Source organism: Hippocampus zosterae, chromosome 9, assembly GCF_025434085.1.
Source record: "Hippocampus zosterae strain Florida chromosome 9, ASM2543408v3, whole genome shotgun sequence".
Lineage (NCBI taxonomy): Eukaryota > Metazoa > Chordata > Actinopteri > Syngnathiformes > Syngnathidae > Hippocampus > Hippocampus zosterae.
In genome coordinates, this window is record NC_067459.1 from 2,465,001 (window position 1) to 2,486,379 (window position 21,379).

The 21,379-nt window shown below is 42.5% G+C and overlaps 1 protein-coding gene and 1 long non-coding RNA gene across 2 annotated transcripts; both read left to right on the forward strand.

The window, feature by feature from the left end:
- The first annotated feature begins 3,947 nt into the window (after nucleotides 1–3,947).
- ube2v1 (ubiquitin-conjugating enzyme E2 variant 1) lies at nucleotides 3,948–20,306 on the forward strand. The gene is made up of 4 exons (XM_052075319.1): nucleotides 3,948–4,105; nucleotides 4,882–5,030; nucleotides 15,776–15,901; nucleotides 19,123–20,306. The coding sequence occupies exons 1-4, from the start codon at nucleotides 3,997–3,999 to the stop codon at nucleotides 19,264–19,266; spliced, it is 528 nt and encodes a 175-aa protein (XP_051931279.1). The 5' UTR covers nucleotides 3,948–3,996; the 3' UTR covers nucleotides 19,267–20,306.
- Nucleotides 15,908–18,582, forward strand: LOC127607211 (uncharacterized). Its single transcript, XR_007964019.1, has 2 exons — nucleotides 15,908–17,880; nucleotides 18,219–18,582. It is a non-coding gene; the product is annotated as an uncharacterized LOC127607211 (long non-coding RNA).
- Nucleotides 20,307–21,379: the final 1,073 nt, after the last annotated feature.

The following is a 21,379-nucleotide window of genomic DNA, read 5'->3' on the forward strand; positions in this document are numbered from 1 at the left end:
TCATGTCAGGCATCATTGCGGCTAAGATAGGTGGTCACATAGATCAATACATGAGCGAAGCACAGAAGGGCATTGGTAGAGATACCAGAGGAGCCAAACATCAGCTCCTGGTTGACAGAACAAGACTGCAGGTCCCGACGTACCAACCTGTGCACAGCCTGGACTCGATGCCACATACATGGATCACTGAATGCTTGGAGTTGTGTAAGGTGAACAGGACCTTAAAAGCCTTTGTTGCGAACTCAATGAGAATGTGGAAAACCACACTTGAAGCCAATGGCAAGCCACTACCCAAGTGTCCATCAAATGTGGCATATACCAAGGTGATGCACTCTCCCCACTGCTGTTCTGCATAGGACTGAACCACTAAGCCAAGTAATCACCAAGACAAGCTATGGATACCGCCTCAGAAATGGAGCTACAATCAGTCACCTCCTCTACATGGATGACATAAAGCTGTATGCTAAGAGCGAAAGGGACATAGACTCCCTGATCCACACAACCAGGATCTAGAGCAGCGACATCGGGATGTCATTCGGGCTTGAGAAATGTAGTCGAATGGTGACTAAGAGACAAAATGTAGTCCTGAAGGGGTCTCACTCCCTGAAGGAACAATAGCAGAAATTGAGGACAGCTACAAGTACCTCGATATACCACAAGCCAATGGCAATATCGAACTGGCAACAAGATTAAGAAAAGATTAAGAAAACCTTTATTAGTCTCGCAATGGAGAAATTCCAGATTCACAGCAGCAAAGTTATGAAAGGAAGAAGTAGAACAACAAAAAAATAGGAGCTGCTGGAAAGGCAGCCACTCTCGCGGCGCCATTTTGAAGTCAAAATAACAAAAATAACACAAGACAACACATAGGACAGAGACAGTCGTGCAATCTTCACCACTTTTCTGAATACACTTTGTTGTCTGAAGCAGTTATAGATGAAAGAGGAGAGGATCAAAGTGTCCTTTCACCAGTGGATCAGAGACATCATGCTGAAAATGTGCACACGTCTGCTGCAAGCAAAGTTTTGAAAGCAAACACGAAGCTGTAGCGTCCATTGACGAAAAGAGATTAGTTCACTTCTCCTGTCCCACATAATCCGCTTCAAACTCCAAGCCGCGACTCCCAGCTCCAAATCCGCATCGGCACTCCGCGCCAACGCTCCTTTCTTCTCATCGTCGGCTCCTCAAGACCTCCATCCATCCAGCCGCAGACCGTTCAACAGCACCGATCTCTCCGCTGAACAAAGCGGGGCTGTGAAAAATGCTGCCCATTACAGGCGCAAGACACAAGCGCTCCGGGACTGTCCAGCAACGACAGTCAAATGGCGCCAACATTCCTCCAGTCAAAAACAGTGCTGGTATACCCATGCTGCCGAGAAGGCGCAACCACCAAGCACAGAGTCTCCTCCTTGATGAATGTCGTGGCCAAAAAATGCTGAAAAAGGTCCACATCAAGTCCACACGACGTAACAACAAACACAAAGTGACAAAAGAAACACAAGAACAACAAAAAAAAGCAAGGCTCATGAGAGCACTTGCTGACGGCTGCCTACTCGGGCGCCATCTTGACTTCAAAGGAAAGCGGCTACAGCCCAATACCTCCAGCGAGTGAGGCAAGTCATCAGAAGCCAGCTCAATGGCAAGAATAAGACCTGGGCAATAAACACCTATGCCCTGCCAGTGACCAGATACCCTGCAGGAATAATAAGGTGGCCAAAGGAAGAGATTCAGACCACGGACGTTAAGACCCGAAAGCTCCTAACCATGCATGGAGGGTTCCATCCCAAATCCAGCACCCTGAGACTGTACGCAAGCCGAAAGGAAGGAGGCCAGGGACTAGTGAGTGTGAGAGCCACTGTCCAGAATGAAAAATCCAAGCTCCATGAATACATCAAGGAGAAGGCTCCAACGGATGACGTACTCAGAGAATGTCTCAGACAATGTGGAAAAGAGGATGAGGTGCTGGAAGAGGGACCATCATGGGAGGACAAGCCCCTACACGTGATGTACCACCAGACCATCACTGAAGTGGCTGATCTCAAGAAGTCCTATCAGTGGCGAGAGAGGGCTGGCCTGAAGAACAGCACAGAGGCACTCATCCTGGCTGCTCAGGAGCAGGCCCTGAGCACCAGAGCAATTGAGGCCCAGATATACCACACCAGACAAGACCCAAGGTGTAGGTTGTGCAAAGAGGCACCTGAGAAGATCCAACACATAACTGCAGGGTGTAAGATGCTGGCAGGGAAAGCCTACATGGAACACCATAACCAGGTGGCTGGCATAGTCTACCGAAACATCTGTGCGGAGTATGGACTGGAAAGGTCAAAATGGGAAACACCTCCGAAGGTGGTGGAGAATGACAGATCGAAGATCCTGTGTGACTTCCAGATCCAGACTGACAAAATGGTAATGGCGAACCAACGAGATGTCGTGATCATAGATAAAGGGCAGAGGAAAGCCGTTGTAGTGGATGCAGCGGTCCCAAATGATGGAAACATCAGAAAGAAGGAACACGAGAAACTCGAGAAATACCAAGGTCTCAGAGAGGAGCTGGAGAGAGCCTGGAAGGTAAAGGTGACAGTTGTGCCTGTGGTGGTCGGAGCACTCGGGGCAGTGACCCCCAAACTAGATCAGTGGTTGCAACAGATCCCGGGAACAACATCGGGCATCTCAGTCCAGAAATGTGCAGTCATAGTTTCTATTTTGTGTTCAGAGATGATTGTTTATCACTCAGACATTAAAACATTGTATGAATGTGTGCTTGTGTGACCTTGTTGATGTCTCTCTGTTGACCCCTTAAACTGCACCTGTTACATCTCATTATATTTAGTGTGTGGCCGAAATTGTTATTGTGACACTGGGGAACATGCTTTTTTGCGGAAGAGAATAGAACAAAGTGTAATTGCACATCCACTACAGTAGTTGGCAGTGGCACATTCATTGTCAGAGAGCGCACAGGAACTATTCGCCCTACAGTATAGGTTTTGTTTTTGTCTTTACCACCGAGCAGATGATATAAAGTGCAGTAAACAAACCTCCAAGAGACAAGATGAAAAGAAAGGCGGCAAGAGATGAAGATAATGAGACAAAAGAAAGTCACCCGAAAGCTAAAACAAGGAAATATGATGAAGTGTTTGTAGTGCTTGGCTTCCCTGTGACTACAATGGGAGACGAGGAAAGGTGTCTTAACTGTGTCTAAAATGCTGGCAGCGGACAGCATGAAGTCAAATAAATCAAGGTACAGAGAAAAAAAGATGAATGGATGACTGATCACACTCCTGCATTAAAAAATGTTTGAAACTTGAGAAGAAAGAAATATGTTTAAAAGTATTTCTTTTGGATTTTTAAATGTTTTGATTTACGCTGTGTGCGTATGTATTTGCTGCGTCTGTCCCTCCCAACCATCCATGCTCACACTAACACCTTGGGACAATTTAGAGTGTTCAATCAGCCTGCCAGGCAAGTTTTTGGAATGTGGGAGGAAACCGGAGCACCCGGAGAAAACCCACGCAACATGCAAACTCCACACACGGAGGCTGGAGCTGGAATCGAACAAGGTACCTCTGCACCGTGAAGCTGATGTGCTAACCACTGGTCCACCGGGCCGCCCCATTGATGATTAAATAAAATTTTATTTTGTGTTGTGAGATTCATTATTTGGGGGTCAAGGCATTTGCCTTATCGGTCGACCCGCGACGCCATTTGTTGTTTTGTATCGAAAGCAGTCTGTATTTTCACATGGCGCTGTCTAAATTCTGTCCAACAGACGGCGATCGCATACCACGCAAGTCTCATCAGCAAATAAGTTGTTGCCTGCTGAGACGTTGGAGGTACTGCAACTCATTTTTTGCACTTTGTTGTCGAACGTCAGTGTTTGTGGGTAAGTCACATATTATTGAGTACAGACATTTAGACAAAGCAATGGCAAAATACAAAACATATATTTAAAGATTAAGGAAGCACGAAAAGGTCAACGGGCGAATTAACAACGCGTTCATGTGCACGTTTTTCTCTTTGGGCGGACGCGCGCGCTCCACTGTACTCAACAACGTACGTGCGCGTATCCGAGGATCTGTGACCAAGATGGCGTGTCCCCACGGAACAAGTAAGCTCAGTTTTTTTCATAGCACAGCCATTATCTTTTTCATTTAATATAAGATGATATGCTTCCCAACATATCCGTCTTATCAACAAGATAGCTTCAAAAGCTTCAGTGTGATGTCTTGGTGCTTTGGACTTTTGCAGTTGTGCTTGATATGCTACCCGCAATGGTACTTGATAGCTAAGCGACTAGCAAAACTGGCCGCCAGCCTTTATGAGACATAATGAGGTATTCCGGATATCAGAGAATAACGTGCTTTATATAAATACGTACACGAAGTTAAACATTGGCGCAGTCGTCGTAATGTTCACGTGATTTCACGCGACGTACCCCTACTAAGCTATAGACCGCTAAAACAGTATGGCTCTCAAAGGAAGGCGTCCACTCCGATTCTTAACACATTTGTTACTCTTTCGAAGATTTTCTTTACTTGACAACTAATGTTGGTGGAGTCGTCATGTGCTGGTCGTAAAATATCTAAGAAGAACATATTCGAGCTAACATTTAAAATGTTTTTGAGGTTCCACCAGAGAATAGCCCGAAAACCGTATTTAGCATTAACAAGAATGGCTGATTTCGGATAGGGAGCTGATGGTATATTTACCTGAGTAACTATTGGCACATACAGCTTTGAAATGTGTTACGTGCCCAATGCTGGTTTTAACCATTACCGCCTATGGTTTGCCTAATATTTAATCAACGTGTGGATAACGAAACCCTTTTATTGTACTGTATATTGTCTTGCTTAACGAGTACGGCCTATCATTCTCTGTCTGAAGACGTCGTAGTTCCCCGCAACTTCCGGCTGCTGGAAGAACTGGACGATGGTCAGAAAGGAGTCGGAGATGGCACAGTTAGTTGGGGCCTTGTCAACGATGACGACATGACCCTCACTCACTGGAATGCCACCATTATCGGCCCCCCTAAGGTGAGACGTCTTTGTAACATTTATGTCATACACAATGAAGGGAGTATTATATCTACTGGTAACACAAACGATTGTTGATTTATGGGAAGACTATCTTCCCTAACCTTTTTGGGCGTGTGTACCCCCTGAACCTTTAGTTTGTCATACCATGAGTACCCCCTCATATGTGATGATTGTACAAATGTGCAATGTAACATAGCTAATAATTAAATGAAAATAATTTTATTTCATTTCCTTAACTACAACGTAATTCTTAAGCATTGTCTTTTTAACTCAGATATTAAAATAACCATGCTGCCTTGAAAATATATAAATTAAAAAAATCAAAATAAAGAATATGGATTGTTATGGATAATCCACAGTATTTACCACAAAAAATGCCGCTCCTTTGAACAAGTGACCCTTAAACAAGCATTGAAACCTCAAATATGAACAAAACACTGAACAACAATATTAATTTAGCAGTTTTACATTCTTTTCATGATCATCATCCTGTCTCAAAAACGAACCTGGACAAAAATGAACGGACGGGTCCATTAATTGTCTGCAAATTAGGCGGAATTGTGAAATCTTAATTCGGTAAATCAGCATGCATACATGGCAAAGAAAGGGGAAAGGATAAGTTTTCATTTTGCGAATCAGTGGGCAAGATTGAGTCATGCGGGTGGGTGAAGGTTGGTTGGATGTTTGATATTCACTTCACATTTAGTTCTGACACATTCATACTCCGGATTATAGCTATATAAGCGTTAACGCATCATAGCAAAATCGCAGCTGCATTTTCTGTTCACTTGCTATGTGCTTGTAATCAGGGCGTGAATAGCCATTTGTGTTAAGCACTATCCACATTTTACATATTCCAAAGGCACCTAGGTGGCACAAATCACAGCTTCTGTAGTAGCTGGAAATGGTCGTCTTTTGCATACTACACAAACTGAACAGGGAATTGAATTAAATGTGAGAAATATTCACAAAAGTCAGTGAAAACCCCTTATACAAGCCTGGACATATTTTGAAGTCCCATTGAATTTCATCTTACAATTTTTTTTCTACAGAACATGTATGGGAGAAATTCAAATACAAACAAAAGCAGTTGTTTAGAATTGCAGTTCATTAATAATTGTTCTGTGAAGCAAGTGCAGATTTATGCAGATTGACAGCAAGTGCAGATTTACGCAGATTGACAGTATTTTTTGTAGAATATCGTCTTTTTTTAAGCAAATATATTTTTATTTATGAAATGGCACATATTGCCACCACTTATTTATCCGGGTTGACGTGTAACCATGGTTAAGAAACACTTGATGGCATGGGTGCCCATGTCCAGTTGTCGAGAGCCTTTATCCAGCGTTTTTTAGGTGTCTCACCCCTCTGAAACATCTGATTAAAATGGTCACTATCAGGCTACTTTGCTGATAAACTGATCATTTGAATCAGGTGTGTTAGAGGAAGGAGACATCTTTAAAAAAAGAAAAAGGCTCTATCACACCTCTTGAGGACCGGACTTGAGCACCATTGCTTTATGGTATAAAATTTATACTTTCAATCATCCAAAACAGTTTTAGTATGTGCTATTTTGAATCCAGTCAAATTTACGTTCTTAATCTGTAATTATGCCATCATTAGTATTGATGTCAGAGCACTTGTATAGTAATTTTGGTATGTTGGTGCATCAAGAGATTCATGGGATGATGTGTGAATAGGAGCAAAGCATTATGGAAAGAGCCGATTAGTTTTCATCTTCAGTGACAGGTCACTTGTAAAATCGCAGTACAGACGCTCCCCGACTAACGAACATTCGAGTTACAAACGACGGTACATACGAACATTTTTGCGGGTATGTCGAAAAATGTTCGGACAGAGATGCTGTAAGTTGGTTTTTGTCGGTGGTCGGTGAAGGCCCTCGTTATCGAGGAATGCGGCCCGACAGGGCCACGGCTCCTGGTGCTTGTGTCTCCGATGACTGTGGAGACCCAGTCTTCCCCGAAAACCCCGCCCGCAGGATTGACAGAAGTGGGTTGGGGGGGCCGGGCGGTTGCAGGGCCCTCTCCCTCCTCCGCGCTCGCCGGTCCTCCTCCGCAGCGACGCCCGATCCGCGGCCAGGTCAGCCCACTGTGCCGGGGGAATCCGGCACCGCTGAAGATGACCCTTTAGCTTGTCTTTGAAACGTGTTTTCGGGGCACCGCGGGGACGGGTGCTCTCCAGCAACTCCGCGTAGAGGAGCTCCCGTCAAGTCCCGTCAATTCGGTGTGGAGGCTCCCTTACGGACTTCACTGCGATCCACTAGGAATTGTCGACGGTTTGATCCGCACCTTTGAGCCTAGGCATCGCAGATCTTTTGCGAAGTTTAGGTTTTGTATTGCGCGCCTTTTTCCGAGTAGTGCTTCTTTCCACCGCTAATACCGACGTGCGGTGCTGTGAGAGGAGGAGGAGGAGGAAACGCCTGTCCCCATGAAGAAATTCGAGACGGAACTCCTGGCCGAGGGGTTTTCGCTCATAGATAAAGCCATCGCACTCTTCGAGTAGCAAGACCCCAATATTGAACATTGCGCAAAGGTTGCAAATCAAATGAACGATGCCATACAGTGCTACTGCATCATTTATGATGAGAAAAAGAAAATGTGCAGTCGTCGTTAGATCGCTTCTTTCGGACAGTTTCTACTACACCCTCGAAGGAAGGTACTCGTCGACCCTCATCTTCTTCTCCTGGACCCTCAACTTCTTCCTTCATTGATGTTACGGAGGAGGAAGTAAGTCTTGAAGCCCATTCCAGCGATGACGAAGACCCTCTAGGCCCATGATATAAAATCCTCCTCTTCCTTCTCCTCCCCCTCATAATATCCTTAAGCCTTCGAGTACATCTTCCAAAAGTAAGTTAAACTTCATTTTATTATACTTATATAAACCTTAAACATACTTATATAAGCCTTAAATATACAAAATATCCATACAAAATATAGCACTGAAGCAACTTACGAACGAATTCACCTTACGAACAATCGTTCGGAATGCATCTCGTTCGTAAGTTGGGGAGCGTCTGTAGTAAAGATTTTATGAGGATGTGTCCCACTATACTGCTCTTGTGATTGTGTCTTGTGCCATAAGTTGGAGAAATCATTTGTGCTCTTTTCTAACACTTGTACAGTGTTTGCTTGCTACTTCTCAGTTTGGTTCTTGCAACATCACTGTATTCTCATTTCTGACTTCATCTATTGGACTTTTCCCTCACCATTTTTGTTGTTCGAAAATACAATGTCGAATACACTTTCATGAGTGTGATTCGATTCATTGGTTGAGCAGACAGGTGTAGGTGCGTAGATAGTGGCGGGTACCATGGCTGGTATCCTCAACAGCATCCTACCTTCTAGCCTCGCACCCATTGCGGAGACTCTGGGATATTGCCAGCCCCACTTGGCGCCGGCAGCAGGAAGAAACCGCATTTGTTTGGCTTAGTGGCGAGCAAATCACGCTTGTTTTCACACTTGGAAATGTATTTTTGGCATGTCTGAAGAAAGCCTCTGTGAGTTGGTGACGTCATTACGCTGATGTGCTTGCATGGCTGTGTTCAAGTGCACTAAGGAAAACAGAAAATTACTCACAGTTGTAACTTCGAAAGATGTGCTTTGGAACCAAAACATGGTACCGTTCAATTTCACGTGAATCAGTGCTTGGTAGTATCAACCCAATTTGGTCCATACCCCAAAAAACACCATCTTCGGTACCCATCCCTCACATGTACACCTGCAGGATAATGAAATTGATCAATTTGGGGAATGGGCGTGCTTGGAACGCATCACCTGCAAAAAGTGAGGATGAACTGTATTTTTTAAAATAAAAATTGGCTATGGTGCTTCACTTTACATCGCTGCCCTTGTTCATCGCCACTGGTATCATTCTCTCAAGGTGAGCGATGATCGGACACGATGAAGTGGTATGTGGCTCACATGAAGATGAAAGTAGTGTTCAGTGATAATTTTACAGTTTGAGCCCTGCAAGTCCCAGGGACTCTTTGATTAAGCATGAGTCCCATTACGCATTTAGAGAGTCCAAAATTTTGAATTCTGAAATGGTCAATTGAATAATTGCATGTGATAATAACACAAACAACAACAATATACATTGATAATAGGTTTATTTCTTAAAAACAAATGCTGCAAACATTTAAATAAATCAGGCATACGAGATTTGCTGAGAAATAGGTATCTTATTTCATGTCATGGTTCAGTCTTTGACTAAATACCGTATTTTTACGACTATAAGGCGCTATTAAAAGTCTAAAATTTTCTCCAAAATGGACAGGACGCCTTATAACGCGATGCGTCTTTTATATGAGCCGAGTTCCAAAATCTGGCTGAGACCTGACACGCTGTTTATATAGAGAAAAGGCGGAAGTGAGGTCGGCCAATCAGTGAAGTGCGGGGAAGAGGTCGGCCAATCAGTGAAGCGCGTCCGCGCACTTATATATAAATTTGGAGAGAGAGAAAATGTGTACGTGAGTGACGACACGCACGCATGCGGAGAAGCGGTCGGCCAATCAGTGAAGTGCGTCCGCGCACTTATATGTAAATTATGGAGAGAGAGAAATGTAAATATATGAAGAGAGGTGGACGTGAGGGAGGACAGGCACGCAGGGGGTGGGTCCGGCAATGAGTGAAGGGTGGGCGTGTAAGGCACGCCTCTAGCAGGTACCAGCACATGTATAAAATGTGAGTATGTGCATTATTGCAAAACAACTTCGGTTTTGGTTTTCAAGAACCCCCGACAATGAGTTCCACAAAGAGACACGCCTACGAAGCGCAATTCAAACTCCAAGCCATCGGTTATGCAGTGAAACATGGGAATCGAGCAGCCGCCAGAGAATTTAATATCAACGAATCCATGGTTCGCAAATGGAGGAAGCAGGAGAACGAGCTTCGCCAAGTCAAAAACACCAAGCGCAGTTTCCGTGGAAATAAGGCGAGGTGGCCAGAGTTGGAAGACCAACTGGAGCGGTGGATTCTTGATCAAAGAGCAGCCGGCAGAAGCGTCTCCACGGTCACCATTCGACTAAGGGCGAAAACGTTAGCCGAAGAATTGAAAATTGAACATTTTCAAGGAGGTCCGTCTTGGTGCTTTCGCTTTATGAAACGGCGCCATCTATCAATGAGAGTGAAGACGACCGTGGCTCAGCAACTTCCAGCGGACTACAAAGAAAAGCTGGCCGTTTTCCGCACCTACTGCAGTAAAAAGATTGTCGACAAACGCATCCAGCCTAACCACATTACCAACATGGACGAGGTCCCGCTGACTTTCGACATCCCGGTGAACCACACTGTGGAGAAGAAGGGGACCAGCACGGTTGCGATACGCACAACGGGGCACGAGAAGTCAGCTTTCACTGTCGTTCTTGCTTGTCATGCTAACGGACAGAAACTGCCACCTATGGTGATTTTCAAGCGAAAGACGCTGCCGAAAGAAAAGTTTCCAGCCGGCGTCATTGTGAAAGCAAACCAAAAGGGCTGGATGGACGAGGAGAAAATGAGAGAGTGGCTAAGTGAGGTGTATGTTAAGAGACCGGACGGCTTTTTCCATGCCTCGCCGTCACTCTTGATTTGCGACTCCATGCGTGCCCATCTCACACCAGCGGTGAAAGACAAAGTCAAGCAAATGAACTCCGAGCTTGCCGTCATTCCCGGAGGCTTGACGAAAGAACTCCAACCGCTGGACATCGGCATCAACCGGGCGTTCAAGGTGAAGTTGCGAGCGGCATGGGAAAAATGGATGATCGATGGCGAACACGGCTTCACGAAGAGTGGGAGGCAGCGCCGGGCTAGTTACACCAAGATCTGTGAATGGATTGTAGCTGCTTGGACGAACGTTGCTGCTAGTACAGTTGTTCGAGCTTTTGGCAAAGCCGGCGTCATTTCCGTGAAGCCACATGACGACGAGAGTGACTCTGACAACGAGGGGGAACCCGGCGGTTTGGATGGATTACCGATACTTGCACAATTGTTTAATTCGGACACAGAAGATGACGACTTTGATGGCTTTCTGAGTGATGCTTGAGCAAAAAACGTGAGTACCTTGTAAATAAAATGCACCCGAACTCAGTTCTGCTTTCGTTGCCTTTTTAAAAACGTGTTTTAGCTTCGAGCTTCAGTGTGTGCTTCAAGTGAACGTGTTAGCATGCATGCATGCCGTATGTTTAAGCGTATGTTTTACCACTTTAAAACTGCGCCCATTCGTACGGTGCGTCCTGTATATGTGTAAAATACAGAAATGTCACCCATTAATGAGACTGCGGCCATTGGTACGGTGCGTCGAATAGTCGTGAAAATACGGTAAATACACTTTCGCAACACCGGTTTTAATGTTACACGACTTGGCAATCGTCTGCTGTCCACGAGGTGAAGGACGATTTTTGCCAATTACGTTTCGCGAGAACGAAAATCTCGTCACATGAGATTACTTAACGCGAGATCAAAACAACATTGGCGGTGATTGTCAAATTGTGTTCGTTACAGGAAAAAAAGATTTACCATAGTATTGTTGTTGTTGTTTTTTTTTAAACTGAAAATTTCCTCGTGTCCCAAAAACGCACATTATTTGGAACTGTGCGTCTGGTGGGAAAATTATCTGGACGCAGGACGCAGAGGTAACGAGATAGCTGAGTGTTGTCTATCTGTTCTAACTTTTTTATTAAATCTGTAGCAATGTGACAAGTGGCCATCAGGCGGAATTCTGTAAAAAATAAATAAGTGGACTTCCGCATCCCCTCTAAAATTCTCCATAAATATATTCACTAAAAAAACTGTTGATTACGAAAGTGTGTGACATATTCTATCACACAAATTATGTTCAGTTTGTCTGATTGTACAAGGTACAATTTGAAAAACTTAGGCGAGCTTGTACCAACAAGGTTTAATTTAAAGTTTGTGACCGAAAGAATGAGATTCTGGATTTAAGCGCCCAAAATTGGTTTCCTCTGAAGGGTGTCCAGGGTCGGTGAGAATCTCCATCATCTGGAAGGGACTCGGAGTCAAGCGTTCACTCTTCCGTGTTGAGAAGAAGGAGATGAGGTGGCTTGTGCATCTGGTTAGGATGTCTCCTGGATGCCTTCCTATTGTGTCCCACCAACAGGCTGACCTAGGACACGCTGGAGAAACTTTGTCTCCTGGCTGGCCTGGGAAAGCCTTGGGATGGCTAGGTTTGCGGGAAGTTTGGGCTTCCCCTGCTAGAACTACCGCCCCGGTGATCTAACCCCGGATAACTGGTTAAGAATGATGGATGGTTGAATTTAATTACAGATTGAATTAGAGATTCCTAAAATGAAGTGTAAAATGAGTTAATGCGATTTAAAATAAAGCAGCACTCTCTTCGACCATGCTGTATTAAACCATTTAAAATGAATCAATTTAGTAAACGTCAGTTTGAATTTAAACTGAGTTCAACACAATTTGTAGGAATGTTGTGGATATTTAAATGAAAATTCATTAATGAATTATGCATGCAAATGTATAGGATATACTGCTACACCGTCAAGCATCCCGTGTAGGTGCTCTCCCCCCAATTCCACCTCATTTGTAACTTCTACTGCCTTGCTCCTTCCTCATCAATCAGTCTCCTTTGCTTGATGTAATTTTGGTCTTAGCCCTATCTCTGACTGCAGCACACTCATCTCCAAACGCATGCACACCGGTATCTGGACCCCAGTCCTTGGCTTTATTTAATTGGTTCAGACAATGCCCCTAATGTGTGTTTGTTGTTGAACCAAATGGAGGATTTCAGAGTCGAGGAAACTTCCTTTTCCACCCCTTCAAAGGCTGCGTGTACTGGTGCAATGTCTTTCTGTGCGCTCGCGTGCGTGCGTCTGTGTACCATTGAGAAATTGTCCCAAACCCTGTCCTTGTGCGAGTCTGCTAATTCATAAGCTGTCCACTGTGCTTTCTGATGCGATATTGCAAATACAATCAGTACCTCAAACAAATAGTAGTGCACAAGAAGTAGTGCTTCACCAAGTACTGGTGCCAATACTATACCGTGCATTTTATCTGTCAAAAATGGCACAATACAAATGCTTTTGCTTTAAAGAAGCGAAAAAAAGCAACTCTGTCGGAGGGTGCTGCCTTGCAACGTGCCCATTCAAGAAACAAATGGGCAAAAGTGTCGGGGCTGGAGTCTTTAATGGAAAAGCAGAATATGGGACATGTATTTGGCAATGTAGTTAGAGATTTATCCTGGACCGGGTCAGTACAAATGCATCCACTTAAATCGATCAAGCCATTTCACTACGTCCCGATTTGCACGTCAGGTTAAGTCCTTCCAGAAAGGAATGGCTGAACATGAAAAATACAATAAATCTGAATGTGTAAAGTGCCACGTTCACGGCCATCTAACTTTACAAGTTTTCTTTTGAAATCGGACCATGTACAAACATTGTGAGCACCCATCCTTGATCAACCACATTCATTGACACCCAGCGCGTTCTATGAACCCTCTCGGTGCATTTTGGCAACAGAGTGGACACTTGTCCATTTATATGATTATAAATAGTGTTGGATTCTATTGTAAAACACAAAACGGCCTTTTGGATCCCCAACTGTCAAGCGATCGCTAGCGCTAAACATGTATGTGAAAGTGGGTTTGATCACTTGCCTCATTTGTGACACATGACAGGTTGATGATTGTATTTCAATATTTGTCTTATCGTTTTGTAATACAGTGATCCCTCGCTCTAACGCGGTTCACTTTACGCGGCTTCGCTGTTTCACAGATTTTTTTAGTGCAGTTTTTTAAATGCTTTTAAACGGTGAATTGCGTTCTGCATCCTGATCCTAAGGCACTGACCGACCTGAACAGTCTCCGCACCTCATCTCTGTACAGCTTGCCAAATTTTCTACCTTTGCAAATTTGGGGTCTTTCGTTTCATTGTTTCAGTGGCGGATGCTGGCCTGTCAAGGAGGGGAAGCTCAATTTCGGACTATGTCATAAAATGTATCTGTTTATTTCTACGTGAATTCTACTCTCCCTTCCTTTTCAAAAAAAATTAAAAGGATGCCTTCACCATAAGATCGGTGATTGGCTCATTTTGCTGTCAATCAAAAAGATTCAGCCTCAGACAGATCATCCAATCATCATGCAGAAAAACTGAGCTTCCTGGCCAGCCTATAAACGCCCACTGTCCATAGACTCTCAGAGACGCTGAGCGTCCAAAGGGCAGGACAAAACCAGCATTTATCCAATGACTCGTCTCGTTTCAATGCATTGGGACAACCTACCCTGAAAATTCTCAACAAAAGTTGATCGCGTTGTAGCGCATATAACATGTCCACACAATTGTACATAAAACACATAGTTGATCACAATTTTTTTTTGACATTTTAGGGGAAGCTGAGCGTCCCTTGCAGTCTTAGAGCAATCGCCTCCGCATTGTAGACATAGTTCAGTATTGTATAATAACTGTAAAAAATATAAAGCTGACTATCCAGTACAACTTTATTGTCAAATGCGCTGTATGTGAAACATACAGCGCATTTGATATTTCGTCCCTCTCACACACTCACGCTTTTTTAAAATAAATCCTACTTCACGGATGTCACTTATCACTGGTTCTTTTTTGAATGTAAACGAAGGATTACTGTATACTTAACCTTTGTGGTCATCGATACAATCGACAGATGATAACTCGAGTAAATGCTGACGTCACTCGTGTTTAGCACCACAAGCGAGGCACATTCAAATACAGTGGGACATTTCTAACACAGAAATAAAACAACATTGTTTGTCAGCTATATAGGCCTGGATTTAAAAAAAATGACTCAACTTGGTTTCCCTTTTCATAGCCCCATATATTGATTCATAAATCACAAATGAATCCTTTCGATAGGTGTTTTCTCATAAATTCTTGAACGTTTTAAAAAATATCACTTCTTAAATTGGTCAGCTTCAGTGGTCATCAATGTGATACACACATGCACCAGGTAGCCCTCAAGTACCACAAGAGTAGCCCACAGGCCTGTTCTAATAGTTGCTCACCAGTGATGGGAAATTGAGATTTTCTCGGAATTTTGTAAAAGTGATAATTTGAAAATGAGTTTTATAGAAAGTGTTGCATATATCTGTTATATCATTATCAATAAAGGTATACAATAACATTATGAAAAGTATTTTGAGCAAATTTATTTCCGAAGTGTGTACCAATGGGTAGCCCTTTACATTAATCATTAGCCAAGAAGTAGCTGTCAGTTTCAAAAAGGTTGGCGACACATTATACATTATATGTAAATTTCCCCATTGTGGGACAAATAAAGGATATCTTATCTTATATAACATTATATTCACCCAAAAATTACTTGAATTGAAAAAGCATTGTTTATCGTGCCACGTTTTTATATGACAAAAAGGTGATTAGTAACAAACTCATTTCATAAATTTTCTTCAACTTTATCATCCCAACACCGTGATATCACTAACATTTTTTTGAGTAAAATTTGTGTAGCCTGGCATGCATAAAAAAGTTGCTTTTCCACAATTTGTCATGCCAAATAGTTCCAAGCCGTGCCGATTTCAGTTAAACATTGTTTTCAGTTAAATAAAATGTGTTCCAATGTTTTTGTTGTGCATCTGATTTTGATTGTTTTATTTAGAGAAGTATAATACAGATATCATTGTGATAATTTTGGTCATGGCCATTGTGATTATTTTCTCATATAACAAGTTATCAACGCAGCGTATAACCCCCGCCCCTTTTTTTGTTTTGCTTGTAGACTGTCTATGAAGGCAGAATATACTGTCTGAAAATCGAATGTGGACCCAGATACCCAGATCATCCGCCTCATGTACGTTTTTTGCACAGGATCAATATGGTTGGAGTACATTCATCAAATGGCGTTGTAAGTATGCAAATTTCATTGCCGCACTCGCATGTTCACAACCGCTTTTAGTAGCAATCTTGGTTGAATTATCTAAAAACCATGCATTTTGCACTTCAAATGCCTCGAAAATCCCCCGTCCAGATATATTTCTCAGTAACAAGTGGTGACTAAAGTATATAACCTATTATCCTGTTTACACTGCTTTACTCATGAATAATGTTTAATTTGCGCTATTTAATTTGATTTATTTATGTATTAATTTTTTTATTTCATTTTGAGCAAGTGACACAGTTTGAAACATCAAAGCCCATTTGGAGCACGTATCAGAATTGTGTTCCCTATGAGCTTGTTTTTGTTTCGAGGATGCTTTTATACCGAAAAAACCCCAATCCTTTTTGGTTTGTTGTTTCCTTTTCTGCATTGTTGCTAGATGCTAATGTTCCAATCCACTATCCACATACGCCCCTCCTCCACTATACGCCCTTTCTATTACTTCTGCAGCGTACTCCTGGTGGATTTTTGCACCGCTGCCACCCGATGGCCATTTTTTTTGCTATTTAACATTGCCGTCAAGCCTAATCCTTTGGTGAGAAGTTCCATCAGACTCTCTTGCACCCTCCCCCAGGAAAAGACGTGATTGACGTATTAATACGTCAAAGGGTGTAAATGAGTTAAGCGCCAACTAAGCACAGCGGTGGCCCTGGCGCCTAGCGAGCACAGTTTTTTATTTTTTGGTTGATTTCTGGGGTCGTGGGGGTGAAGACAATGGGGAGTATGTGTTGTTTAGTGATACGGTGTGTTGTGTGTTGTGTGCGTGCGCGTGTGCGTGCCATAAACCAAACTGATATACATGGAGGAGGAGGGTGTCTTGAATCTGTGAAGGGTCCAATGTGATCTCAAGCCTATCAAGGTATTCCAGTGAGAAATGTGCTGCCTGGTGTAATAATTGTCTCAGTCATGGGTCTTGAAACTGGAAAATGACACAAATTGCATAGCTAAAAACACCCTGGAATGTCTAAGAGCAAAGCATTGAACTATTCTGAAGAGGGAATTGAACTTTTTTGTTTTGTTTTTTTTCCGCATCGTTTTGATGTTTTATTGTGAAATATTATTCATGTTGTCAAGCGATTCAAAAAAATGTGAGATTAATTCATTAGGTCTGTCATTGATTGATCAAATTAATCTATACTTTCTGATTGAATACTCTAAATTGTCCCTAGGTGTGAGTGTGAGTGCGAAAGGTTGTTCGTCTCTGTGTGCCATGCGATTGGCTGGCAACCGATTCAGGGTGTCCCCCGCCTACTGCCCGGAGACAGCTGGGATAGGCTCCAGCACCCCCCGCGACCCTAGTGAGGATCAAGCGGTTAGGAAGATGAATGAATGAATGAATCTATACTTTAATCTTATCTAAAAATTACTGAGAAAAACCATTTACATTTTAAATTCATTACATTATTGAGACAGATCAAAAGAATAGAAAAAGTGGCATTATAAAGTATTTTATTGTTTTTCAGCAGACTTGGACAGATGCAGCCCTAGTCATTTACTTTCTGCTGTATTTGAGACTAGTGAAAGTCCTCCCTGCAACCTTTACTTTCGACCACAAGGGGAAATATCAGTTTTGTTTGTTTTTGTAAATCTCCAAAGAATTACAAAATGAAAATGAAATAGAACACCGGGTCCTTAAAAGGTGCTTTGGTTAGCATATCAAAAACAGTAAGAACAATTTTCTGGGCAATACAAGTACTCAACACGGAACTTGCTTCAGATATTAAACAATAAATAAAACGGACCCTTAAATCACAGTGCTGTAAGTTAGCACTTCATAAATAACACTGTTCATCATGACAAACTAAAAGCGCTGAAAAAACATCAATCACTTCGAGTAGTCTACAGAGGCCACACCAACTATGCCTCGTACATGGGATGCTCTCGAGTTTATTTTGCGGAATAGCTTTGCTTTGTATGGCTCACTCGCTGTTTTGCGAATGCTTTAGGTCAGGGGTGCCCATTTGGTAGATCCTGATCTACCGGTAGATCTAAGACAGGTCCCAAGTAGATCCGAGGAGTGTCGAGAAGAAAAAAAACAAATAACCATTTATGTGTCTTTGTGTACATGTTAGTAATATATTTTTTGTGTTAATATACACTGCACACTAATCAGTCTCATTTTCACAAAAAAATATATTTAAAAAATAAAATAAAGCAGGTAAATCTTAAATTTGTGTGTGTGTGTGTGTGTGTGCGTGCGCGCGCCGGTAAGGGTAGATCCCGTGAGGTTAGTTGATCAAAAAGTAGATCTTCGATCCAAAAAGTTTGGGCACCCCTGCTTTAGGTGCTAATGTTAGCTGTGGCTGCACTCGCGACTGGGTGCTTTGTATTGATGTGGTAGGTCTAAAATTGATCTGCTTCGGTGGTAAGCAAACTCCTTCTTACAAATTAGGCACAACACTCTACCTTTGTCAATTGTGTCGTCAGGGCATTTTCCATTCATTGTGCCGAGAACTCTCACATGCGCCTCCATTTTTTACCTCTACGTTCCTCACCGCTGCTTACTAAGCCCGCCCAACTCCAATGGGACCCAATCAGTTTATGCTAAATCAGCCCAAACATAGTGACGGCCAATCAATATCCGCTTCAGGCTGTGACTGACAGTTGTTTCCCCACTTTCAACAATTCGAAGACAGGAAGCCAACACATCACAAAGGATATTGGAAAAATGCAACCCACCCACAGAAACAATAAAGGCAGAGTTTAGATTAATGCGATTAAAAAACAACACGCTAGACATGACCGGCCGTAATTAATCGTAATTAACGCGGTAATTTGACACCTCTAATTATTATGTCATTAATTTGTTCTTTGTTTTGTATGTCTCATTTTTTACTTTATGTGAAGCACTTTGTATGCAGTATGGTTGGTTTTAAAGTTCTCTATCAATAAAGTTGAATTTTTTGCGCAATTATCTAAATTCTGTAAACATCTGTGAAAGGAGTATGTCTTCTGGAGAAAGCACCTCTCATGGTTGTGCAACAAAATATTAAGGATGCCAGTATGCAATTTAATGCAAATTTCATTTCCAACTTGACCGCACCAGGTACTCGTGTGAATGCACTCTTGAATGGAGCGATTGTCGGGTCTCTTGTCCTTTTGAGTCCACATTTGTTTAGTACTGTATATGTAAATGTCGCCTTGCCATGAAGGTTGCCTAACTTGTCCATATTTGCTGTTCTTTGCAGGTGGACGTAAAGGCACTGCCCTGCTTGTTCAGATGGAAAAACAGTTACACATTGCGTATGGTGCTCACAGAGCTCAAACAACACATGACAATGAAAGAGAACTACAAGCTTTCCCAGCCTCCCGAGGGTCAAATGTACAACTGATACATCTGCATCTACCCCTCCCTGTCATCCATATACACAGAGAAACACATAGACAGACAGACCACATTCCACATATTCAACACTGGCTACACCTCTTTGGCTACACAAGTGTCATTTTGTCCAAGATCCCAGAAGACCAGCACCATCATGTGAAGCATCCCATTGGACAGCGGGAATAATAATACAGGGGACTTCCTCACCCAGTGCCCAGTTAGCCATTTTGGTCCACAGAGAAGACCTGACCAAGCCCAAAATACTGTGCATTTGGTTTATTTTGGCCTGTCAATGTGCATAATGATTATTTATTGGAATCTTATATTCTTCGTGAATTTGAAATAGAACAGTGGTTCTATGGTTAACACCAGTATGAAATGTATCATGGTGCTGGTGAGCAAATTCCTTTTTTTTTTTTTTTTTAAAAGACCACACTATTTTACTCTTCTTCTGAACTAGATTCCCATGCCCCATACGATATTTAAGTCTAATAGGCTCTTTTAGTGTTGAATGAGATTCCCTCACTTACTTCAATCCCAAAGATGTGAATTAGTTGGTTCTTCTTTTAAGAAGTGCATGTCTGGTTCAAGTGAGTGTAACTAAGGGGGTGGAGGGACATTCAACAACTTGTGTATCAACAAAAGCACGGCAGCCTCATCACTCATGTTGGAAGATTTCTGTTTGTCATAACGTTTTGTGATGGTGTCTGATTCCAAGCAACCTGTGGGGCGGGACAGCGTTGCGTGGCGAGATCTCTACAGAGAGGATGTGTTTGGAACTTTTCTGGATCGCCACTTGACAGTAGCTTGTGCTGCCTTTTTTCTTTCCTTTATATTTTATTATTTTGGGGGTTCTTGTTTTGGTTTCTTTAGTTTCTGGGCTGACCTGTGTGGGCCTCCTGAAGTAGTCAACTTTCTGTTTATTTTTTGATTTGCCACTGAGCAATGTACGGCTTTGGATGTTTATTTTAATAACAGGAACATTCAGTTAGGGTGATGGGGACCTGTTGCATGGTTTTGTTTGAATTAAATGTTATTACTTTTGCACTTTGTGTATTGTGATTGTGACGAGAAAGCAAATGCTATGAACCCGGACCAAAACACATTTCCATCATTCACTACATTTGATGGTCTCTCGTATCTTTATGGTCACAAGGTTGAGCCATACTGCGTAAAGTGTGTAAGAACCAAAGTCTTCACAAAACTCGGACCTCTTGAAACAATGACAAAGCTAACCATTCATATCTCCACCATGGAATGTTAATGCCATTTTGCCTGTTGCGCTGCATTGGAACCTCTGATTTGCAATTTGCAACAATTCTTCCCATAACAAATAAATGCATTACAAAGTAAATTATTTTTACTAATTCATTCCATAGTCAAACTGATGCCATCATGAAACCTTCAGCGTTTTTCATATTTTGACATTCTTAGCTGTCATACGTCAAGTATAAATTGGAAACATTTACATATAATGTAAGATAAACCCATGTTTGTGTCCGCCTGCAGTGGTGCCTTGAGATACGAGTGTGTCCGCCTGCCGTGTTGCCTTGCGTTATGAGTGGACTGACTGAGAAAATTTTCAAGATACAACATGTCAATTGGCGCTTTTGTTGGCCCCCTATGATTGAAACTTGAAATATGAGTGCTGTATGGTGGCAGTGAACTCTTCGCAATAAGCAACAGTTTGGCAAATGGTAAACAATTAAAACAAAACAGGTTTCAAACTGTTTACTGCCAAACTCCATATAAATAAACTGAGAAAAATTAGAGTACATATTGTGTATGTAGGCTCGGTGCTAGAGTGGTCGTTTCCCAACCCGCAAGGACATTTGCTTTTGTCGACTTTTAACAATCCTTCGAAAATGTCCAAGGCAAACATCAGAATAGTGAGCGATTGCCCGACTGGTGAAGACTTTTTCTGGGTGATTCACATTCACATAAATCTATCAGAACACTTCATGGCCCGAGGGGCGAATGATGAGGACGCTGCATAGACTTACCTATCTATTCTCTACGCATAGACACATGTGGTGGAAATCCCTCTTAGTCAATGGGATGCCAGGATGATGCTCAGAAACAGCCAATTGCAGAGTAGCTATATAAGTATGTTGCGTTCA